This window comes from Rhinolophus ferrumequinum, chromosome 25 (genome assembly GCF_004115265.2).
Source record: "Rhinolophus ferrumequinum isolate MPI-CBG mRhiFer1 chromosome 25, mRhiFer1_v1.p, whole genome shotgun sequence".
NCBI classification, from domain to species: Eukaryota; Metazoa; Chordata; class Mammalia; order Chiroptera; family Rhinolophidae; genus Rhinolophus; species Rhinolophus ferrumequinum.
This window is the reverse complement of record NC_046308.1, coordinates 7,382,887-7,407,813: the sequence shown is the minus strand read 5'-3', so window position 1 is coordinate 7,407,813 and position 24,927 is coordinate 7,382,887. Positions and strand designations below refer to the sequence as shown.

Genomic DNA, 24,927 nt, shown 5'->3' with positions numbered 1-24,927 from the left:
GTTGCGTTCTGCTGGGAAGTCAAGATTGAGCGTGAAAGAGGTCTTTTGAATGGCAAATACGAAAGCCCTTGATGATACAGCCTCAGCAAGAACATTGTGGGGCGTGGGAAGGTGGAAGCCAGAGGAGTTGGTCGAGGAGGAAGGTGGCGACGAGAAGGTGGAGAAGAGGTAATTCTCTCCAGAGGTTTGTTAGGAAAAAAGGAGAGAAATTGGAGAGAGGTAGTCGATTATGGGGACATTGAAGTATTTTTAACTTTGATGTTTAAAATTTAAATTATGGAATAGATAATATCCCTTGCTTTGAAATTCACAAATGATACGGCTTAGCCATAGCTTTCTGGTGAACTGCCTGGGCCAAATCGGACAAAGTTTATCTATAAAATGAGGGCTTCAGATTAGATGATTCAAAGGTTTCTAGACTTGAAATTCTTTGCCCCCTCCCAGCTTTATTGAAATATAGCTGACAAATAACACTGTATATTTTTAAGGTGTACAATGTGAATATTTGACACATGTATATATTGTGAAACGATGTCCACAATCGAGTTAGTTAACACATCCATCACTGCACATGTTAGCATGTTTGTGTGTGTGGTAAGAACATTTGCGATGTGCTCTCAGCAGAGTCTAAGTACTTGTATACAACAAAGTATCATTAACTGTAGTGTGCATTGGATCCCCAGGACTTACCTGCTGACGGATACTTTGGATACTTTGTACCCTTTGACCAACATCTCCCCATCTCCCCCATCCTGTAGCCCCGGGCAACCACCATGCTACTGTTTCTATGAGTTCAACTTTTTTATCTTCCACATATTAGTGAGATCATACAGCATTTGTCTTTCTCTGCCTGACTTAACTTCTCTTAGCATAATACCCTCAAGATTAATTCATGTTGTCACGAGTGCTAGGATAGCCTTCTTTTTTTATGGCTGAATACTGAAATTCTTTACTTGGCTGATTCATGATAAATTTTGGTTTCTAAATAGTATAAATATTTGCCACATAGATGTGGCTAATGAGAATTATTGGAAAGAATTATGATTTCAACCAGATACTTGGACGTACTGGTAAGTTTCTCTCCAAATTTAGTGCCAGTTACATTGTTTTAATGTTTTTAAAAATATTATTTTTAAAAATAGATGATATATTCACATAGTTTCAAAACTCAAATGGTACAAGTGTCTCACCTACCCTACATCGCCTCCTACCATGCCTCCTATCCCCAGAGATAAGCAATGTTAACATTTTCTCCTATATCCTTCCAGAGATAATATAAGCACATACAAATATGCATGTATATTTTTGTTTTTTATTTTTCCACAAATGGTGATTGATTATACACATTCTTCTTTACCTCGCTCAAGTGCAGAGATGAGAGGGTGCGTGATGGGAGATAGAGTTGGAGAAGTATCCAGGTCCATCTCTTGTAGGCCCTTGCAAGGTGTTTGGGTTTTATTCCAAGCGACATGGGAAGCTCTTGGAGACTTTTGAGCGGGACCTGCTTTTAAAAGTCTATTGTAGCTTTTGGATCAAGAATAGACTAAAGCAAGACTTGTAGACTCTCACAGAGACTAAACAACTATAGAAGAGACCATATATCAATTTTATAATCAGAAAAAATATATTAAAAACATTTCTTGGAACCTTGAATACCACCAGTGCCCTTCCAATGTATTTTTCATGAAAAAATCAGCTATTTGATCTATAAAATAGGCCTCTTGATACCTAGGATTGAGGGAAAACTAAAGGATTAAAGGATTGCCTAAAATAAATGGATATCAGAGAGTAGGATCCAACTTGTCTCTCAAAATGATTTCTTATTAACTTAGAATGGAATTAGATAACTAATCATTGTGTAAGTTGACTACAGAAATATAGTTAGGAGTTTGATGTAAAGAAAAAGAATACCCTACCTAATTAATTTATAAGCTATCATTAATCTAAAACAACTTCTAACACTTGGATCACAGAAATCTTCTCATATTTGGGATATTTCAATTATCTCCTTCTGTTCAATAAACCACGCAAAACTAAGTGACTTCAAGCTGCAGCGATTTATAGGTTGGCTGGTCTCCGTGGGGTGGTGGTTCTTCTCCATGTGCTGAAGCTGAAATCACACCCGCAGCTTCATTCAGCTTGGAGCTTGGCTGGGGCTGTCCCATTCCAGGTGGCCTCTCGTCTTCCAGAGTCTCTCTTGCCCTCAGTGACCTAGGCTGAACCTCTTGATAGCACAGAGACTGGACTGGCTTTCAGATGGGAGCTTTTCAAGCAGAGAAGTGCGTATCGAGCCGCTGCTTGCATCGTGCTTTCCAGTGGCCAAGCGCAGAGTCCGTGTGAGAGGGGCCTAAACAAGGGCATGGATGCCAGGGCACGTTGTTCACTGAGGCCACCCGTGTGACAGTCTACTGCTTAGAGTCACGGGCCTTTTGCGGACTTGAAGACTACAGACTGTGAGGCACGGAATCTTCCTGCCTGGTTCCGTTACTTCCACACCGGACACGTCCCCGCCTGAGAATCCCTGTAACTCTTTTTTACCTTCTGAGATCCCAGGTTTTACATCTTCACCTCTGTTTTGTTCTGAGAGTTCTTCCTGCCCCTATGTGCTCTCTATAAATGGCTGTTCTTTAGATAGAGTCAGTGATAATTTGACTGCTATTTTGTCCTTGTTATGTTCTCTCCTAAACAGATGGTTGGCAGAGTACTGAACACATTAGGTTCCTTTCCCCGTCTCCCTACGGGTTTAGTGTTTTCTTTGAATTACGTACGTTCTGGACGGCTAAGATGCCTTTCATTCATCCAGTATTAATCCAGGACCTACTATGTTGCCTTATCTGGGTAGCACAGCAGCAAGGAGTTTACATTAGAGTGTGGGGAGTTGGACAATAAGAAAGTAAACAACAAGAGCAACGTAATTTCAGCTACTGATCAGCGCTGGGGAGAAAATCAAACAGGACACTGGTAGAGAGCGGGTCGGGTGGAGGTGGGAGCTGCTTTAGTTTGGCTGGAGATAGGGCCTCCTGAGGATGGACATCTGAGCTGAGACCTGAGTTATAAAAAGCAGCCAGCCATCCTGTCGGGGTGACCAACCACCCCAGTTTGCCTGGGACTGAGAGAGTTCTCAGGACGTGGGACTTTCAGTCCTGGGCCAACCGGAAAGGTTGTGTAGTCCAAGAAGGGGGAACAGCAAATACCAGGCCCCGAGTGAGGAGGAAGCAGGGTATTTGCAGGAGGGATAGACAGAAGGCCGCTGTGGCTGACGGTGTGTGGAAGGGTGAGCCGAGGCGGGGCGGTCGGTGGGTGGTGGGCGCGATGGGCCTTAGCAGCAGTTTGGTTTTTATTATAAGTGTGTTGGGAAGCCACTGCGTATTTCAACAGGGAAGGACAAGGTTTTATTTACAGCTGTAAGTGATCCTTGACCAGTGTGTGGAGCAGAAAGCATGGGGTGCCCAGGTGGAAATGGGGAGACCAGTTGAGAGGCTAGTTCAGTCGTCCGGCTGGAGGCGATGGTGGCTTGGGCCAGGGAGGGGAGCTTCTTGTCACCACTCACCCTGTGCTCTTCGTGCTCCTTTGAGCCTCTTCCCACCTTTCTCAACCATTAGCTTTTCAGTCCTGAAGAGCTGCTTCGCTAAGTATGGCAGTTTGACCACTTGTGCCCCAATCCTTGGTCTGCTTTGCTTCTTACAGGTGTTGTATCAGGTTTGCAGTATTTTCAAGGTGCTTGAACACTGTAATATAGTTTTTTAAAGTTACCCATTGTTTTTCTCTTAGACTGAGCAATACTTTTGAATGTCAAGCTTAAGTGATTGATTTTTATCTTGGATGCCTTTGGAGGGGTATAGTTAGAGTTGTGAGACATAAATAGAGCGAGGCTTGGTAAAGGTTGGTTTAGTAGGAACGTAGGGGTACAACGGTGTGGTAAGATGTGAATGTGTTAAATTTGAGGCTACAGTAGGCTATTCAAGTCCAAATGCCGGGGAGTGGGAGGCCGTTAGAAAAGTGGGCCTGGATCTCAGTAGCAAGGATGGGTCTGTCTATAGAAATGTAGGATTGCATTTGGGGGAGAGCCCTGAATTGTTTATTCGGCAAGGCATCAAGTGTTTACTGTGTGTGCCTCTTAAGTGCTGGGCATGTTGTGGTGAATGAGGCAGGCAGGACCCCTACGCTCGGGGGGCTGGCGGGGAAAGCAGAAGGGCAAGCAATAAATGAATGAATAAGGCAATTTCAGGGTGGTGTTGTGCAGATAACAAAACAGGCTGATTGAGGGGGTGCTCTGGCTTGAGGGGGTGGTGGAGAGTCTTTAGACTAGTAATCTAGTAATCAGGGAAGACTTCTTTAAGGAGGTGACATTCTCCCTGAGCCCAAATGGTGGGAAGTGCTGTCAACAGGAAGCTGGAGGTCTGACACCAGACTAGGTCTAATCCTAGGGAAGCTCTGTTAGTAAGTGGAGACGTGGAACCAGCAAATAAGAGGGAGAGTAAGGAAGGCAGGGACTGTGTTGGCTTTGCCCACTAGCACAGTGCTTTGTACACAGGTTCCTGTGCAAAAAACAAAACAGCAAACCAGTACTGAGGTCTACCGCCAAGACCGAGGAAGGAGAACCCCAAGAAGGCTGGCAACCATGTGGGTGGTCCTGGGTTTAGGTTACTCGTGGACCATCAAGAATGTCCACTGGTTTGGTGGTGCGCGTGAAGGAACTTGAAAGGGTTAAGAAGCAGGGTTGAGGAAATAGAAGCAGCATTTTTGGACTCTAAGAAATCCTTTCCCTTATCATTTGTGAATGTGTCATAAAAGTCTCCCCACTCTGTACAGCTCCTTCTGGGACTCTTTCCTGGCTCTGCTGAATTTGCTTGCTTTCTCCTGCCTCTTCTGTTACCAACCTTTCACTTTGGACTCCATCTTTGCTTCTTATTTGCTTCTTCTAAGCCTTACCACTTCGCACTGCTGTTCCCTCTGGTCTCTGATCCCCACAGCAGCAGGCCAGTCCTAGCCGCCTTCGCTGGTGGCACCAGTTTCTGAGACCCCAGCCAGATCCAGGAGCCCCGGTGTGGAAGAGCGCAGTGTGATGCAGAGGCTACGTGACACATATTCGAGATATTTGACAGCGAATGGAAGTGGAGGAAAGGGATGGCATTTCCATGGGCCACCATGGTTTCGTTTAAGATTTCAAAGACTTGTGATGAGGTGAAACCAGGGAGAGGAAGCCAGTAGAGAGGGAGACACTGACAAGGAAGGGGCCGAGGGAGTTAACTGAGGGAGCAGTTAGACAGGAGGCAGAGGTGGAGCAGTTCACTTTAAACTACATGAGATGAAGTGCTCCTTCCTCTGTCTGAATTATAATGAGAAAGGGAAGAAAACACGAGGCTGGATACAAAGATTCCTGAGTTGGAAGAAAGATGAGTGCAAGCAGCTTACAGTAAATGGTCTGGATCTTTCTAGCAGTAGAGCCAGGTGGTCTGCTTCAAGTCGAGCTCAACACTGGGAAAGGAATTTTGGAATCGTCACTGCAGGGCTTTCGCTGGGGAATAATCAAGTGATGAATGAGGAACTGCCAAGCAGCCGCAAGGATCCAGTCGACGTTGGCATATATTTTTAGCAGACAAAGTCTGCCTTTCTCTCCCTTGCTCCGCCAGTACCCAGGCAGCTGGGGCTAATGTTAACTGCGGCTAATACAGAGCTTGGATTTTAGCCACTAATTCTATTTCAAGAAGACATCATCCTCATAGTTGTACTTAACAGTAAATCAGAAACTGATTTGTTTTCCTCTCATCGTACTGGTACCTGTCAGAAGCTTGTAATTAGGGAGAGCTGCCTGTGGAATTCGATACAAGGAATTTTAATAATGACCTTTCGTAGAATTTATTAAACTTGGCTCATTACTTTTAGAACCTGGGCTAGTATGCGAAATGAAAGCTCTCAAACTTAGCCTTTCTTTTGTTCTTAGTAGTTCCTGTGGAGCACTTAAGTTTTGAGGTTACCTCTACCCCAGGGCAGTTTTTGGAAATGTTTCTGAGGAACCAGATCACAATAATGCAATTTTCCAATAGAGATTTGCTAACTAAATGGAAACAGATATCATTTAAGCACCTCTTTTTCTTTAAATATTAGGTTGAAAATGGTGTGTATGTAGCCCATCCGCTTCAGGAACGCACAATTCTAATGAGAAAAGAGGGTGAATCTGCGAAAAGCATTAACGAGATGCTTCTGAGCAGACTTTCCCGGTATCGAGCTTCCCCATCGGCGACGCTGGCCGCCCTCACTGGCTCCACCATCTCCAACACCCTGAAAGAGGACCAAGCAGGTATGCTCCCTGTGCTCAGCACCTCCTAACGTGGAATAGCTCCGTTCAGCTGTGTGCACACACACGCACGCACGCGCACACACACAGCGGTTTTAGGTTCACAGCAAAATTGAGTGAAGGTACAGAGATTTCCCATGCACCCCGGCCCTACACATGCGTAGTCTCCCCCACTGTCTGCATCCCACACCAGATGGTACATTTGTTACAGTGGATGAACCTACATGGACACATCATCACCCAAAGCCCATAGTTTACCTTGGGTTTCACTCTTGGTGGTGTCCATTCTGTGGGTTTGGATAAATGTATAATGACATGTACCCACCATTACTGGATCATACAGAGTAGTTTCACTTCCCTGAAAATCCTCGGTGTGCTCCACTTATTCATCCCTCCCCCTCCCCAACCCTTGGCCACCACTGATTTGTTTATCGTGTTCATAGTTTTGCCTTTTCCAGAATGTCATATAGTTGGAATCAGACATTATGTAGCCGTCTCAGATGGGCTTCTTTCCCTTAGCAATAGGCGTTTCAATTTCCTGCGTGTCTTTTCATGGCCTGATGTGTTCAGCTTGTAACTAGTGAGAGCTGCCTGTGGAATTCTGGCAATACTTTTTATTGAGCGCTTACAATGTGCCATAAAAGCACTTGGCTTTACAGATTTTACCCTTTTATTTCTTTTCAGTCATTGTTCATTTTTTTTTATTCCAAACTAATACATGTTTTTGTCTATGGACATGAGTTAACATGAATCTGTAATTATTCAAAACGGCTTTGTCTTTAACTGTAAATGCCTTCTCATCCTTACCATTGGTGTCAATTAATTGATTCCATGTTTAGCATAGGCTTCATGAATGTAAAAAGCTCCTGTTTCTCATCTTCACTAAATGTAATCTTGACCAAGCAAGTAAGAGGCAAACCTTCCACAGCAGAGATTGCTTTTTCTAGAATTTATCATTTAGAGTTTGTACTTTAATGTTTTAAAATAGATAATCCATTTACAGAGTTTCAAAGTGAAAATAAAAAGGTGTATGCAGAGAAATCTTACTCCCACATCTTAGTGCATCCTATATTTTGCCTCCAGCCTGCCCCCTATAGATAGCTATATTTATTAGTTTTTATCCTTACAGAATTTCTCTATGCAAATACAAGACAAATTTATGTGTTCTTATTTTCCTCCTTTTCTTAATAAAAGGTAGCTTACTAAATACACTGTTCTGCCTTTTTAAAGCAGAAGTTCTTAACTGGTATAAGCCCTTAAGGGGTCATAAACATGCTCTCCACCCCAGCTTTAAATAACATCTTCATGTATCCATCATAATTTTCATCAGATTTCCAAGGTCATCTATGGCCTCCAAAAGATTAAGAACCATTATTTTTGAATTGTTTACAGATTATATACCGACTATGTGAATTTATAATAAATCATCAACTGTAGTCCAAGATAACGGCTAGAAAAAGATGCTATCTATAGAAAAATGTATCTGAATTAATATATGTTTAATGAATTTAATGCAATTTTATGTTTGAATCCTTTTATATATTGACATATTAAGAAGAGAAAATATTTGTGATTAATTCATGAACTATCAAATTAAATACTATTAGTTTGTATTAGGATTTAAGAAGGATAGCATTTTATTTCCACAGTCTCTGTTGTATGGAGTATAAGTGGGAGAATTATTAATAGTTGTTATGACTTGGGCATGTGGATAATTTGAGTTATGGGAATACTTTGAAGAGGACCATTCTTTTTATCTAAATAAACATATTCCTGACTAGCTAAAAGATTCATTTGGGTTTGTCCCTTGGAAGAAAATTGAATCCTACCCTGAACCACATAAATACTAAAGGAATGTTTGTTGGATAAGAGAATATGAGCTAAATCAAAGAAAACTCAGAAGGCAAGGGTGTATTTAGAGTTCTGTGAAAACAGGAATTTGTAGTCTAAATGTGTTGTCTCGTTGTACTTTCATGTACATTCTCTGTGTATTCGTTTCACATGGTAGTGCTACATAAAAATTCACCAGTTACAAGCTAAGTGAATTTTTGGCTATTCAACATTCAGGGGGTCTAGAATTTTTTATTCTGTGAGAAACTAATACCTATTACCATGTTAACAAGAGTAAGTCCATTTAAAATCTTGCTGAAAAAGTTATGCTCACAAATTTGCTAATTTGCCAGTCATTGTCCCTTCGGGTTTCTTACCTATGGAAACTTACGCTCCTGAATTTGTCCTGAATGAAGAGTATACTTGTTGGGGCTTGGACTTTTTTACAAATGGAGCCTTTTAGAAGCACAGACATTCAAAACAAATATCAGACAGATTAGGTGTCATTTTTCTAATGTACGCCATCTGAAGAAGATTTCCCATCTTTCTGGGCAGTTATATTTTATACCCTGACAGCTTATATCCTGGTAAAGCACTCTGATTGGCTTTCTGTTGCCGTCATCAGTCCTCATTCAACTAGTATAGAAAATCCTTAAGTTCTCTCTGTGTTTTCAGATCTGCCAGCGAGTAAGGGAGATTAAAGTACATTTTTATACTTCTTGATTAGAGACATTCATTATTTTATTTTATTTTTTTTTAAGGAGGGAGCAGCTCACAGTGGCCCATGTGGGGGTCGAACTGGCAACGTTGGTGTTATTAGCACCGCCCTCGAACCAGTGAGCTAACCAGCCACCCCACATTCATTATTTTCTTAATGATCGTTTGTCACTGACCTTAAAAAGAAAGGAAATATATAATGGGTTATCATAAATCATGCAGGTATAAAATTATTTTGTGATAGATATAGTGAAAGCTTTTATTAATTAGCTATAGGTTGAAATTTCTGGCTGATTTCATGTTCAAAGCTGTTTGTGATAAATGTAATACCACAAACCTGTTGAGAACTTGTTCTAGAAGAAATGGGAAGGTCTCTATTGGAGTACAGTTTTCTGGGGGAAACACAAACAGTAGGACTCTTATTTTGAGATTTAATCCACATGAGGGTTCATCCTTTTGAACGAATTTTTAGAGACACAGGCACATTGACTCTTGGGGACACCTTTGAGAAATGTTCAGCTCATGTAACAGAAGGCTTGGGGCAGGGTACAGAGCCAGAGATCATTATTTTTTCTTTGGATTATTACTTCTTGCTCTATTTTCTAAATCAGGGTATATCCTTGTTAGAATTTGGGGCTCCCTCATTATACTCTAATCTGTTTTGGCAATCAAATTAATCTGTGTCAAATATTTCTACTCACCATTTTCATTCCTTTTATCAGCAAATACTAGCTGTGGGCTACCTCTAAAAATGCTTCGGAAGACGCCCATATATACCTGTGGCACGTACTTGGTGATGCTGGTCCCACCTCCAGGGGGGTCAGGCAGCTCTGCCACCCGCTCTCTTTTTGGTGGAACAAGTGGTTTGTCGTCTTTAAAAAGTAAGTGAATTTTATTCGTGGCACTTTTCCCGATTTGTCTCCAACTTTGAAATTTAAGGCTTTTCTGTTAATGATTTTAAACTTTCTCTATTAAACAGTTGTTTGCAGTAGGTCTTTTTTTTTTAATTAAAGGTTATTGGGGTGACAATTGTTAGTAAAGTTACATAGATTTCAGGTGTACAATTCTGTAATACCCTATCTATATCTCACATTGTGTGTTCACCACCCAGAGTCAGTTCTCTTTCATGCAATAGGTCTTTGATAATAACAACAAAAAACTTATCAATATAGTTGTAGGCTAGGAGGAATTAAAAATACAGTTTTTGTAGTTGATATAATAGTGCATTTCTGAAAACTATCATCCTGAAAATTACTAGAAGTAATGAGTTCAGGAAAATTTTAGGAAATGTATTGCCACATTATTTGTTGTGACACAGCAAGAGCTCTACCAACTGTGATAGGATTCTTAAGGTATTAGAATAAATGTGAAATACCTTCATTTTAGGACGCATACTATGTGTCCCCGAAAATAAGACCTAGCTGGACCATCAGCTCTAATACGTCTGTTGGAGCAAAATTAATATAAGACCAAGTATTACATTATATTAAATTACATTATATTATACTGGGTCTTATATAAGACTTGGTCTTATATTGCATAAGACCCTGTCTTATATTAAGATAAGACCGGGTCTTACATTAATTTTTGCTCCAAAAGATTCATTAGAGCTGATGGTCCGGCTAGGTCTTATTTTCGGGGAAACACGGAATATGAAATGTTATACAAAAAATACATAATACAAAATAATATACGCAGAAATCCATTAATGTTAAGAGTACATATAGTTTTATAAAAGATGGAGGCATACAAGAGTAATTACAGCAGCGTGATTTTGGCTTCAGAAAAAGCAGATGAGATAAAATATAGAACCAAAACTGTTTCTTTTACATTGCCATTTTCTAGTTTTCTTGCCTTAGGGACATCATCTAATCCCTCTGAGCCTCAGTTTTCCTGCTTGTAAAAATAAAAGGATAATGGTATCACATACTATTTTTTGGCGATCACATGCAATAAAGTATGTCAGCATATTTTAAAAAACTATAAAAACCAAAAATCCCAAAATGTTCCTTTTATGTATAGTAGCTTTTTTTGTGTGTGTTCTTATTTTCCTTGAAATTTGCTTAGGCATGTATAGTGTTTTAAAATCAGTTTACTTGTTTCCATTTCCCATTATTTCATATTCTGGCCTCTTAAAATAATTCGCTTATTGTAATTCCATTAAAGGAGTATATTTCAAATTTAGATATTTTAAAAAGCATTCTTACTCTAACTGAAGCCTGCAGATACAAATTTGACCTTGGCAGTTTAAAAAAATTGTTTATCATCAACTAAACCTATAGGCCATTTCACATATTGCATGTATTTGGGACTTAGGTATTCACAACAACTTCAGAACTCTTTTGCCTGTAAAATCAAATTGGTTGGACTTTTGGTCAACAGCTTGTTTTCTCTAACAGTTCATGTGACCAAGATGTCCCCTTTCGCCCTTGGGTAAATGATGTAAATTTCCTATTAGTCTTTTAAAAAAAAAACACAGCTTTATTGAGATATAACTTCCACACTATTAGGTTGGTGCAAGAGTAATTGCAGTTTTTGCAATTATTTTTAACCTTTCAAACCACAATTACTTTTGCACCAACTTAATATAAAATGCACTCCTTTAAAGTATATAGTTCAGTCGTTTTTAGTGTAGTCACAGAGTTGTGCAACCAGCACCACTGTCTACTTCTAGAACATTTCCATAACTCCAGATAGAAGCCTCATACCCACTAGCTGTCATTCCCCTTACCCCGTCATTCTAGTCTCTGGCATCTACCGGTCAACTTCCTGTCTCTGTGGATTCACCTATTCTGTACTTTTTCATATATATGGAATTAGACAATATATGTACTTTTGTGACTGGCATTTTTTTTTAACAATGTTTTCAAGGCTCATCCATGTTGTGGCATGAATCATTACTTCATTTTTATGGTTGAATTATTTTCCATTGTGTGGATATACTTCCACTTGGGTAGTTTCTACTTTTTGGCTATTTTGAATAATGCTGCTGTGAACATTCATGTACAGGTTTTGTGTGGGCATATTTTTATTTCTCTTGGATATATATATATACACACACATATATAAACATATATATATATATATATATATATATATATATATATATATATATGTAGAAGTAGAATTCTGGGTCATATGGTAACTCTGTGTTTACCCTTTGGAGGGACTGCCACACTGTTTTCAAAGTGGCCACACCATTTTCCATTCTCATCAGCAATGTAGAATGCTTCTAATTTTTCTACATCACTGGCATTTGTTAATTTCCTTTTTTTTTTTTAATTATAGCCATCCTAGTGGATGTGATTTGCGTTTCCCTAATGACTAATGATGTTGAACATCTTTTCTTGTGCTTATTGGCCATTTGTATATCTTCTTTGGAGAAAAACCTATTCAAACCCTTTTTCCATGTTTAAATTGGGTTATTTGTCTTTTTATTGACCACTCGTCTTACTAAACTCTTTTTCCGTCTTCTTGGCATGGCTTTTTCACTCAGTTGAAATTGGCCCCATTTGAGAAAAGCAGGGCTTCACGGTGCTATTTTTTTTCCATGAGGATATAGCTTACACAGTGATTCTATTTTAGACCAGTGAATCAATAAATGCTTACATTCCTTCTGTGTCCCGTCCCACATCCGTCACCGTGGGGGCTGCTCAGTAAGTGGATGAAGTGGTCCTTACCTCAGAGAGCTCAGAGTCTGCTTGGGAGAAATGATGTAGGTGTGAGAAACAACTAGAAAATGACGTGCGATGCTGTGTCACTGCCCGAGCTGGGGAGCAGATGTATGTGCTGCTGAGTCAGAAAGAAAGGGTCATTGTGGAGTAGGGTAGGAGGGAAAGACTTCATGAGGTTTTGAGTTAAAGTCATGAAAAACAGGTTTTATTCAGATAAGTAGCCAAGTGGGGGGAGAGGCCTATGCATGGTAAACACAGTGAAAGAGAGATTTGGGGAAGATCATTTGGTTGGTGTGCAGGATGGAACAAGTGGAAAATGGAATAGACACAAAGAGTATAGTTTAGATTATAGCTGAATCAGGTGTGGGGAGGCTCTGAACCCTAGGGTGATGGGAACAAGAAAAACAAAGACGCTCAAGTGACACAGTGCTCACATTTTGTGTTTGGAAGTGGAGAAAATAATAACAACAGCAGCTAGCACGTACTTGCCGCTGTACATCCTGGACATATTTTAACTTTGTCTTCACTACAACTGTGTAAGGTAGGTACTTCTATTCTCTCCACTTTACACCTGGGGAAACAGAGAGGTTCAAGAAATTTCCCAGGGTCACACAGGAGTGGGAGGGCCGGAATTCAAACCCAGACACCGAAAGCCCATGCTTGCCATCACCACACTATCCCGTGTTAAGGAAAAAGGCCAAAGCGTCTCCGAGTTTAGAGCTGCTCCCTGAAGGACAGCAGCTGAGTGTGTCTGAGTGGCTCCTGACCTGTACGGAACACCAACTACATGTAAAATGTTTCTTGTAAATGTTGTTACCCTTGTGACGTTAGATCATATCCCCTCCTGCGATGACTTTTGTGATAGTCTATATTGAAAAAAAACCTTTATGCAGAAGTTTCCATGTAAAAAACACTTTGAAAACTGTGGGTCACTATTTAGGAAGATACTTTGTGCCGTTTTTCTTTTTGTGGTCTTCTGTGTGTATTGTTTCCTCATTGTTACCGTCAATAGACAACAACAAAAAAAGGTGTGATTTTTCTGAAGTCTTGTGAAGATCCTCCAGTGGATCTTGTAACTTGGAAAAGTTACTGCACATCATTTTAAGGCTTCTTAAACAGCTCAATGTTTGTTTCCACAGTCCTGGCCTCTAGCTTGGTGTATAATATTTCGGATGGTCAGTTCACGAGCCGTGCCGATCTCATAGATGCTGCTGGAAGCTCGCTGGGGCGTGGTGCTCTTGTCCCAGGATTGGGTAAGAAATAGATGCCCACGTGTCCTTGGAAAATTCCATTTTAGCAATTTGTCTCAAAAGTAATCTTGCCAATTTCCTGTGATATTCTAGTGTCCTTGAAAGAAATATTTTATGCTACTACTTAATTTTGAGGATTAATATAGGAAATTGCCTTATGTAAAATTCCTCTGCATATATTGCTATTGAAGATACTGTCCATTAGGTTGTGTGATGATGCCTGTAACATATTTTTCTTAAAGGTAATGAATGCCCTTAAAATGTTTGTTTTCCATGAGGAATGGGTATACTTATTATTAGAAAATGAGCATGATCTAATATATGTTCTCTTTGCCTTGGCTCCTAGGAAGCTCATATCTAAGTTTCGGGCTCAGTTACTAAGACTTTTATTGTGTGTTAGGTGAATTAGTCATATTTACGCTGGTTTTAATATAAGTCACTTAAATCCCTTTTGGAATGAAAAAGGTCACCTATAAGTCAGTTATTAAGAACTCTCTATTCCGTGAGGCTTATTCCATTCCCACATAGGAGTTAAGCAGAGTAGAAATTGAATTCTGCCTTCTTGCTGAGTCCCAGTCTACTGCTTTGCCAAGTAAATATATGGAAGTAGGCTGTGGATTGTCAGCATTCGGGATAATCCTTGCCCTTCCCTTCTTTAGCAGTGCTTAAGAGAAATATGCACACAGGCAGATGACAACATGACAGCTGAATAGAGAATGCTCTTTTTGCAGGTGCCTGTTATGACACAGTGAACAACATGCTGTGGACCTGCTCAAATGACTACATCGATCAGTGGTGTAATCCTGGGAACCAGGCTTTCCATTACGTCTGTCAGAGGCTCGGAGTCAGTCACATCATCACAGAGCCCAAAGGTGAGGTGGCCTCAGTCTTACAGGAAAAGAGTTCCTGCATGAAGTGTGAGAGTGCAGCAGCGTGAGTAAGTGGGACATGGGCCACAACAAGATGTGTCAATAGCCTTCCCTCTCAGAACTTAGAAACCCCAAATCCTTGTTATCTGATTGGTTTATGATTCAGTAAATAAGTATGTAAATAAATAGAGCTTTTGCGGGTCCATTTTTTTTTTTTTAAGTCTTTTTTTTTAACAGGAAAATTATGTTCCTTCTGCAATTATCAGAACTTTGGTGCAAAAATTGATTCTTTATTTGTATTTGACATGGGATTATATGCTGTTACAGTGTTTTACATTGATACTTATTTGTGCACAAATTTATAATTAGATTACAGATAAAGGCCTTTTATATTTCTTAATATTAAGATTCTTAATATTAAGTTAATGTTAACTTAAAATCCTGTGGCATCAAGGTCAGTTATAGTGGTATGGAGGAATGAATAGCTCAGCAAATCCTCTTCCCATAAAGCAATGATAAAATCAACAAAAATATCGAAAACAACTATTTCTAGGCCCTGGAAATTGACCACAGTCATACACCAAATTGAGAAGCGGGTATACACACACACACACACACACCCCCACACACCCACCCTCTGAACTCTGGGTTAGAGCAGTGGCAGTCAGTGGTGTTCCTATCTCCCAGCTTGGTCAGTACAGTAATCCCACCAGGATGGGCATATTGTATAAACCAGCAGCTTTGCTGCCAGAGGAGCCTGACTTGATTTGGAGCAGAGCATGGAAGAAAACTCACACCCAGCAGCAGTGTCAGTAACAGTAGTCTTGATGGCAAACAAGCAGAGAATACCGGTGGCTTTGTTAGCCAGAGGTTGTGCTCCTGGGTAGGGCAAGCAGTGAACCAGCAGGCTAGTTAGAAATCTACTGGTGAGACCTGCTTAGTGAGAAAGTGACAGAGGGCCTTGATAAGCTCCCACACATCTGCACAGGAGAAGCTGGAGAGAGCCCAAGCTGTTCCCAGAGGCCTGCCTGAACGTGAGCCTGCAGAGATGTGAAACGGGCCTGGCAGAAAGGGAAAACCAGGGCAGAGTTTAAAAGTGCTTGAACTGTGATGTGCTCCCTCCAAAATTCCCAGATCCATCCAGGATGGAGATTTTATTGGTTCAAGGTGTTTGAGCACAACCTCTGACTCAGAGTGACTCTGAGGAAAGTAGGCTTAAAAATGAAAACAAGAATCATTAAAATGAACAAATGAAAGGAAGTAAAAATTAAAATAAAAGCAAGCATAAAAATAAAAAAAGACTGAACAATCAGTAACGATACATGCTACAGGCCAAACTCAGATGTTGGACTTAAAGATAAGGCCTTTACAGCAAATTTTATAAATATATTCAAAGAACAAAAGGAAACACAATTAAAAGATTAAAGGAAAGTATGATGACTATGATTAAACAAATAGAGAGTTTCAACAAATAAATTATTTTTTAAAAAGAACCAGTTGTAAATTGTGGATTTGAAAAGTTTAGTGACTGAAAAGAAAAATATCATTAGAGTGGCTCAACAGGAGATTTCAGATGGTGGGCCATAGGTGGATAGTTATCCTATCTGCATAACAGAAAAAGACACTTTCAAGGAGTTCTGGTCAGATATTTTTATAAAATGTTCCTCAGTTTGGGTTCATCTGATGTTTTCTCATTTTAAACTGAAGTGACAGATTTAAGTTATTGCAGAGGTGAGGGGTTTTTCTCATTACATCATATCACAGGACACAGAATATCAACATGACTTACTTCTGGTGATGTTACAATTGATCACTTGGTTTAAATGCCAGCTTTCTTCACTGCAAAGTTTACACTTTTCCCTTTCCGTACTCTGTTTATTAGAAGCAAGTCATTAAGCCCACACTCATGGAAAGAGGGAATTAAGCTTCACCTCCTGGAATGAAAAGCACCAGAGAATTTGTGGACATAGGTTAATCACCATAGTAACTAATAAATATTTGGGGGGAGGTGATACTTTGAGGCTATGCATTTATCTATTCAGATGTTTCATTTCTTCTTGAGTTAGTTTTGGTCATTTGTGTCTTTCTAGAAATTTGTGCATTTCATCCAAGTTTTCTTGACTGTTGCTCATATTGTCTCCTTATAATTAGTTTAATTTTTATAGGGGCAGTAGTAATTTCTGTGCTTTGATTCTTGATTTTGGTATTTATGTAAATTTACTAAAACTCATTGAATTGTGCACTTATAATTTATATACCATGAAATTCATCTATTCTCTCTTGATAAAGCTGTAAAAAAAAGCCAAAAAAGCAGCAAAAAGAAAAGAAGAAAGTCAATTGTATATTAGTAACTCCCTAATTATTATCTCCAAGCCTCTTGCCTGAACTCTAGACTCTGTATTCATTTCCATTTGAGTATCTAATAGGCATCTTCAACTTAACATGTCAAAAACACTCCCAATTTCTCCCCCTCTCCAAATCTATACCTACTGAGTTCCAGTATATGGATCACTGTTCTTTCATTTGCTCAGACCAAAAATTTGGGGTGATTTATCTGTGACTCTGGTTCTCTCACACCCCACACCCCAGTGGACATCAGCAAGTCCTGTCAGCTCCTCCCTTCAAAATATATCCCACATCCAGCGCTTCCACTGCCTGTGCTGCTACAGCTCTAGTCTAGGTCTCCGACTTCCTCACCTGAATTAGCATAGTGGCCTCCTCACTGGTCCTCCTTCTTCTGCAGCTGCCCTCCTCTACCCTCATCTCCACATAACAGCCAGAGTCTTACAATCTGAAGTAGTCAGATCTGTCACTCCCCTGCTCAGACACCTCCACTGGCTTCCCATCTCACTCAGTAAAAACCAGAGACCTCATTTATTTGGGTAGGTCCTGAAGCAGCTTTCAAAAAGTCTTTGGTGAACACGAATAATATTAACCTGAGTTCTACTGTTGTAAGACTGGGGACTCAAAGAGAGTGGGACCCCACCTAGCCCTAGGGTTAATACTGTGTTTCCCCGAAAATAAGACCTAGCCGGACCATCAGCTCTAATGCGTCTTTTGGAGCAAAAATTAATATAAGACCCCGTCTTATTTTACTATAAGACCAAGTATAATATAATATAATATATATAATATAATTAATATAATTAATGTAATATATAATAGCAGGTCTTATATTAATTTTTGCTCCAAAAGCTTCATTAGAGCTGATGGTCCGGCTAGGTCTTATTTTCGGGGAAACACGGTATGCAGTTGGAAAGTTTAGTTTTGGCAATGTTTACCTTTCCTTTGGTTTCCTTGAGTCCTTTTCTCATAATCCCCAGTGCCCACAATTCTTTTGCAGCTCTAAGGTTCCCCCACCCGGGCCTGCCTCTCCAGGTTACCTATTTTCCTGTTCCTTCTCAGTTGTTCATTTCAGCTATTTTAAAGAGAAAAAAAAAAATCTTTTTTTTTTGGACTTTGCCTATTTAAATTATTTTCACCCCCATTCCCGGAATGCCTATAACCATCCATGAAGCATTTACGTTATTATTATATAAGAGGATGCCTGTCAACCCTCACAAGTGTTAACTGATGGCTATTTAGGCTGTGGTGACTAAATGAAATAAAAATGTTGAGGTGTGTGGGAGGAAATATTTCTGGATCAGGGAAGTGGGGTGGGGGGTGGGGGGCTCTACTATAGAGGAGCCATAGAAGATGGAGAGAGTTTACCAGAATGATTACCAGCGTGGGCTCTGAGCAGAGATGGCCTGGATTCAAATCCTAGCTCTACCATTTTTGGTAGCTGTGTGATCTAGGGCAAGTTACTAAACCTCTCTGACTTTTGATTTACTCCTCTACAAAACAGGGCTAAAATAGTCTGAGTTTATAATGATGTTGTAAGGTAATGCACATAAAGCACTTAGCCTGTTGTCAAGCATATAGAAAGGGCTCCCTGATGGCACTAGCTACTTATGCTCTAAAAAAAAAAAAGGAAATTCCCAAGTGTTTTCGCCTCAGCACTCTGTGGCAGGGAGAAGGATTCTGCAGCAGTAGTGGAGGAGATTGGAGCCGAGATACTCTCTCCTCCTGTGTGTGTGCACCGTTTGCAAGTCAGAAGACTGTTCCTGGGGGACCGCCCACGGAGATGTCTTTCCTCACGGAGTTTCATTTTCATCTTCCAGAAGAGGCTATAACCACGAATGAGGTTATAAACCAGTTACTGCACCACGTTGGCGCCATGTGCATACACCAACTCAACCTTCTGGCTACGAACCCAAACCTTCCCATCACAAGTGTCTTGGGCAAACAGCACCCGATCGAAGCGCACCATCTGAGCAGTATCTGCGACATCATGGAGAAGGCCATGGTTAATGGGGACACCTGTATTATCCGCTGCATTCTCGTTGTCTTTCAGGTAGGTACACATTTGAGATAAATAAGATAATAGAAGAAAAAGAAGCACAAACCTTGGCTTCGGCCACTGATTTCTACCAGACGAGAAATTTCATAACATTCCTGTTTTGCATCTCACCATATTCTAATCCTGTAATTAGAATTATCATCATACTCACTGCACGGCAGTTAATCGCCATATGTAGCTTGTTGCAATGAATACATGTGAAATATTTACTATAATTATACCCTTACACAATAGAAGAGATTGTGGTGAAAAATCCACCTGGGTATCTATTCAAAAGAATATCTACCATGTACTTTTCTTCAGAGGGATAATTTTATCCCCAGTAGAATTAGCGTTTTTAGATATGCCCCTTCTGTTTCTGTAGGTGGTGTTTAAATTTTTCTTCAGCCCACAAACTGAAAGGAATCGAGACATCATTCGACGGTCGGGATTGCTTCTGTGGCAGTTGTTGATGGCACCGAAAGACCACATTTGCCCTGAAATTCAGAAGGAAGTCTGCCTTGCCATCAGGTAATCGGCAGATGACTTTCTTAGTGCTCCCGGCAAAATGCTTCTCTGCACTGCGTTGTGATCTTCGGGCCAGCTGGTAGCACCGATGTCCCCGACCCGTCCCAGCCAGGACCTCACGCATAGAGGGCGCTTGAATGGCGCAGGGGTCTGTGGCCTCCTCCCAGAGGACCCAAGGTCCCCCTTTGCTCATGGTCCCCATCTCACCTTTTGGATCTTAAAAAGCAAAAAGAAAACACCCTTGAAGTGGATATTTTGATGGTTTGCAAGCAGATGTTTATTTTGTTTGGGGGAGAGAGTGGCAAAGTGGTTAAGAAGCAAGCTGGCCTTGGCAACAGGCAGACCTGGCTTCTAGGCTTTGCTCTGCCATTTACTAGCTATGTGTGACCTTGATTTGAGGCTTCCATCTCCTCAGTTCTACATGGGCTTAAAAATAGTGCCCACATCATAGGGTTGTGAGATTTCAATACGATACGGCCTGACGCAAAGTTAGTGCTCAACAATATTAGCCTTTTAAAATCTGCTTAAAACCTTGTTCGATAAGAAGGAAGAATTTATGGGCTATTTTCTACTGTCATTTAATCCATATATATTTTTTGAGTACAATGACCTTTTATCAAGGAACGTAGCATTCATGTGACCAAGTATAATTTAGTGACCAAGAAAGAACTGAGTGCTTGGTCTGGACGCACTGTATGACAGGTGAGCCGAGAGGGGGGACGATTTTTTTCCTTCTGTAATAGATTATGCTCTGGGTCTCTTTATGGTGAGAACATTAAGGCAAAAAATTAAAATCTAGTGTCAGGGCACCTGAAACTAATAGAATGTCACCTGTCAGTTACACCTCAATAAATTTGTTAAATATTTTTTAAAAACCTAGTGCCATGGGGACCCTTTTGGGGGTGATGGGTGTGTTCACTGTCTTGACTGTGGTGATGCTTTCATGGGTGGACACATATGTCAAAACTTACCAAATCGTACACTTTAAATGTGGGCACTTTATTGTATGTTAAATCATCAGAAAAGAAAAAGAAAAGAATTCTGGCGCCATTTGCAATACGATTCTTTCTGCCCTTTTGGAAGAGCTGAGAATTAGAAAGTCCCCCTTTCAAATGATTCTTGGGGGCACAGTCTGCATGTATACCTAGCTTGATTCCACTGACTTTTATGGCTCCATTCTCCTTCACCGATTCTGCCGCTGACCTCATGTAAGTTATGTTGGTAATTCACAGATAGGAGGAGAGGGAAACTATCTATTAGGGAGGTGATCGGACTATGTGACAACAGTGGATTTAGGTTCAGCTGCTTTTTTAGTGATGAAGCTTACTTCAGAGTTTTATGTAACCAAAGTGGCATCTAATAAAAATTTAAATAAAGTTTCTGTTTTCTAGAACGTTTGTTCAAAAGCTTTTTTGACTTTTCTGTCATTTCAGCTCTGGTTTAAATATCTTGTACCCCGGTGAAACTGAAATCAATAACTTACTTAAGCTGGTCTTAACAGAAGGTAAGATTTATCCTTTAATTATCCTTGAACTACTACCATCCTGTTTTTGTCCCTAAGGTAACAACTAGGTATTAAGATAATAGATTTTCTTTCTTCATATCTGTTAATTAGCCTTAATTTTAAAAATGTATCTGCACATATGCCAACAGTTCAACCAGATTGAAGGCAGAAACCATGTTTTATATATCTTCAAGCTTTATAAACCTTTCTATCTCCACTGCCTAGTGTAATATACCTGACTGGAGAGGTCTTGTGAATGTTAAAAATAAGACTTCTTGGGGATTTCTACTCCAGTTTTTTCTCACCCATTAAAGTGCAACTTTTAAAGTTAGACTAAACAACAGTAACAAAATCCACCATGTCAAAGACGTGTGTATAAGCCACATCAAGGAGTTGGAAATCACACTTGATGATACGTCAGGGGTAACTACATGTGAATCAGGACGCCCTGGTTAGAAAAAGTCAGGTGGGTCGGTTCTCGCTGCCGTTTCTTGTATCAGTGCCCGGTGCCCCTAGGTTGTCAACAGTCTGATTGTTTAAAACTTTTTTTTAATAGCATCAGTTTTCTGAGTGTGATTACCAGGGTAGTTTATGGAGCTTTGTTCTGTGTTAGGAGAGAGAAACAGTGGCCTCTCCCAACTACGGGACGTGATCCTCACCAATTTAGCTGAACAGCTTCAGAACAACCGATTTGGCAGCGAGGATGACGATCACTACAGGTGACACCCGTTATCTTAGTCACTGCTAGCTTTTTCTTTGTGTTTTTCTCAGTAAAAATTTACAGTTAAATGTGTTCGATCACCTTTAGTCTCCTGTGGTATCTAATATAAATAGCATGTCAAGTCTGAACCGCAGATCATTTGAAAGATAATAAAGCCCACCGTTGCCCTAAGAAATGATAATAGCACATTTCAGTTTTATCAGTAAAGTCACTTGGGCCTGGAGAAAGTGTACTTTGCAGCAATAACCAACAGAGCTTATTTAAGAAATCTTGGTGGAGGGTGTCCTCCAAATCGATGGTCTGTGAGAGAGAGTGAGGGTGCTTAGAGCTGGGGAGGGGAGGAAGGTGTTGGTTTCTTTGCTATTTATAAATTACTTGGCCTAGGTGCTTAGGTCCCATTTCATTTCTGTAAGTTTGATTTCGATAGTACACCTGGTTGTTAAAGCTCTATACCGAGGAAGGTTAATTTTATATCTTTGTCATCTTGTGCCGGTTGTATAAAATGTAGCCTTTTATTACTAAATCATCAATATCTCATTGTTACATTTTTTCTGCATCTAAAGACTAAATGATGAGCTTTTACACTACATTCTGAAGATTGTCGTACGAGAATCCTGTATCTTAATCACCAAGTGCCAAACTGTCTCTAAAGATGATTTTCAAAAACTCCTTTCAACTGTGCCTGTAAGTAACAATGTGTTTCATGAAAGCAAAATTGTATTTCATTTTATTGTGTAGAGGTGTGTGTGTACACATACTCACACACCCACTTTACAAGGATAGACTCAATTGATGAAGGCCCATGGATGACTGTGCTTGTTCTAGAAATGTAAAACTAAACAAATCACTAGAAGTACTTTCTCCAAAGACTACTCCTCCTGCTTTAAATGTTGTGTTGCAATAAATTATTTGACTGAATTTGGATGTTTTTGTTTTGTTTAAAATAGTGAAGATTTCTTTCTGTATTGATTTTAAATTTAGCTTTGTTTTCTAAACCATCAGTGTTTTACAGAGACTGATAAGAACCAAAAGATTCTTTTAAGGGTCTGGGTCGAGTCTTCTCTAATGGAGACACATGTGAGGGGAAAGAGGGTGGGGAAGAAGAATTATTAAGAGGCAAAAATTCAAGTAAGTATCTGAGTGATCAGTGAGAACTCTGTAGTAGAAGGCAGAGAGTGCTGGTCAGTGTGTCAAATTATGTATCAAAAGCTTAGAAATAAGTCACCTGAGAAACTAACTTGGTCTGTTTTCTGTACTTTCTCTTTTGCTTCCCTTGTCGAAATCCTTTAAAAACATGAGGATTACATGCTCCCTTCTTTCAGTAGGACCCGGTCATTTAAATGCCCTTATTTGTATTAAAGGCTGCGTCCTCCTGCCTGCGCTATCTGATGGCAGTTCAGAACCATCTTCTCAGTAACACTGTTTTGATTAAACCTGATGAGAACGATGACAGTGACAGCTCCCTGCAGGGAGAGACATTGAAGGTACAGGTAAACACCAAGCTTTATTCTAACGACGCTTTCTACCCAGTGTGTGAAGCACAGCTTAGGGGGCTACATGGCTGTGTATTATGATGTCAGATTTCACTGTGTGGCTTATATTCTTGTGAGAGGTGATATTAGGCCACTCATTTCATAGAGTTTTATGTCGTTGCACAGTGGTTACCATGTTTGTGACACTCTCATAACGTGTCATCCATGTGCTCCTGTCAGTCTTTTTGTGCCTTTGTTTATTTTCATCTTTTTCTAAGAACTATAAAATATGGCACTTACAAGTGATCTCATAACGCACCTGCGAGTTTTATTTATATGTCAATATATAAATAAATCCAGGAGCATAACATTTCAACCAATTTTGACATTTTGGCTGGTTTATTATAGTGTCTTGATTCAAATAACTTTAAAAAGGTGATAATTTTCTCACAGTTATCTCACAATTATTTATATTAACTAATTTATTTTCTAAACCTATAATTCATTTCATTCTCTGTAATTATTTTTTAAGTTAGCTTCTGTGTGAACTCAGTTTGTTCCCACATGGCAATTTATAGCCATCAAAGATTTTTGTATAATAGTGGTCATTATCATTTTGATGGATGCTCAAGCCTGTTTGCATTGTTCCTCAGAAATCCATCTTTGTGGGAGAATTAGAGAAGTCAATAAATGATTCTTCCCTAAAACGCTGACTAAAATGCACTGAAAAATTAACCAAGGAAGCCATAGTTAAAGATAAAAGCCATATAGTTTGTTTCCTTGCTCCTTTATGCAGATAATCATACACCTGCTAGTTCATATTTATGAGTTTATCTCATTATGTATAATCAGTTTTTAAACAGGCAGAAGGGTGTGAATTAATCATTTAAATTGCTACTACTATTTATTACCTTCTCTTGCCTTAGTTTCCTAATCAGTAAAAAGGGACAGTAGCATCTGTATTATAGGTGGGTGTGAAGATTAGAGACGAGGCTCGGAGACACCTGGCCCGCTGCTGCCCCCGAGTGTGCAGTCGGTAGCTGATGGTGATCGGTGCGACCAAAACCATGATTTATCTTGGCTGCTCTGTTCAGATTCCTTTTCCTTGATGATCAAAACACCTTGAAACCAAAAATAAGACCCCAGAAAATTCCTGCAGTGAAAACCAGTGTTTTCTATTGGAAAGGCTAAATTTTATAAATTCTTAATTAACCCATGGAAACAGATACTCTTGGTGACGGCAGACTAGGCTGGGTTGTGTAGTGTTTCGGGGAAAAATTTAAAAAGCACAGATCTCATCTAAACAGTTAGTTCGATTGTATTTTTTAATAGAAAATAATCGTAAATGGAACATTTCTATGATCTTAACTAGTGTTTCTGAACACATTATTTAGTAGTTGTACTCCCACGAACTCTCTAATAGTTATTTTTAATGTTTAATAGTCTATATAACTGCCTGCGACTTGACTTGAATTTTTTAACGTGCTTGTTTTCAAGTGTAATGGCTTAAAACATTAAGTAAAAAGGTCACTTGTACTGTTTCAGAATGTTGTGTTTCTGTCTCGTTTTACTCACCGCCTGCACACGCGCCTTTTACTGTTCTGCTTTTCTCCTTAGCTATCCTCATACCATCCAAGGCAGTCGTCCACCTGGACAGTTTCCGGGCTGGCCGCCGGGAGCTCC

The 24,927-nt window shown here is 39.9% G+C and overlaps 1 protein-coding gene across 6 annotated transcripts in view; it reads left to right on the top strand.

The window, feature by feature from the left end:
• HECTD4 (HECT domain E3 ubiquitin protein ligase 4) overlaps nt 1–24,927 on the top strand; it is a 165,260-nt gene that overhangs the window by 60,722 nt on the left and 79,611 nt on the right. For 4 of the 6 annotated variants that reach the window (XM_033098456.1, XM_033098451.1, XM_033098450.1 and 1 more), the window contains exons 8-17: nt 6,109–6,301; nt 9,568–9,726; nt 13,659–13,772; nt 14,501–14,641; nt 18,802–19,034; nt 19,405–19,550; nt 20,981–21,051; nt 21,665–21,770; nt 22,336–22,456; nt 23,134–23,262. In XM_033098456.1, the coding sequence (XP_032954347.1) occupies nt 6,109–6,301; nt 9,568–9,726; nt 13,659–13,772; nt 14,501–14,641; nt 18,802–19,034; nt 19,405–19,550; nt 20,981–21,051; nt 21,665–21,770; nt 22,336–22,456; nt 23,134–23,262 (1,413 nt within the window). The remainder of the gene's footprint in view (nt 1–6,108; nt 6,302–9,567; nt 9,727–13,658; nt 13,773–14,500; nt 14,642–18,801; nt 19,035–19,404; nt 19,551–20,980; nt 21,052–21,664; nt 21,771–22,335; nt 22,457–23,133; nt 23,263–24,927) is intronic. The other 2 variants (XM_033098455.1, XM_033098452.1) reach the window with 1 other exon arrangement.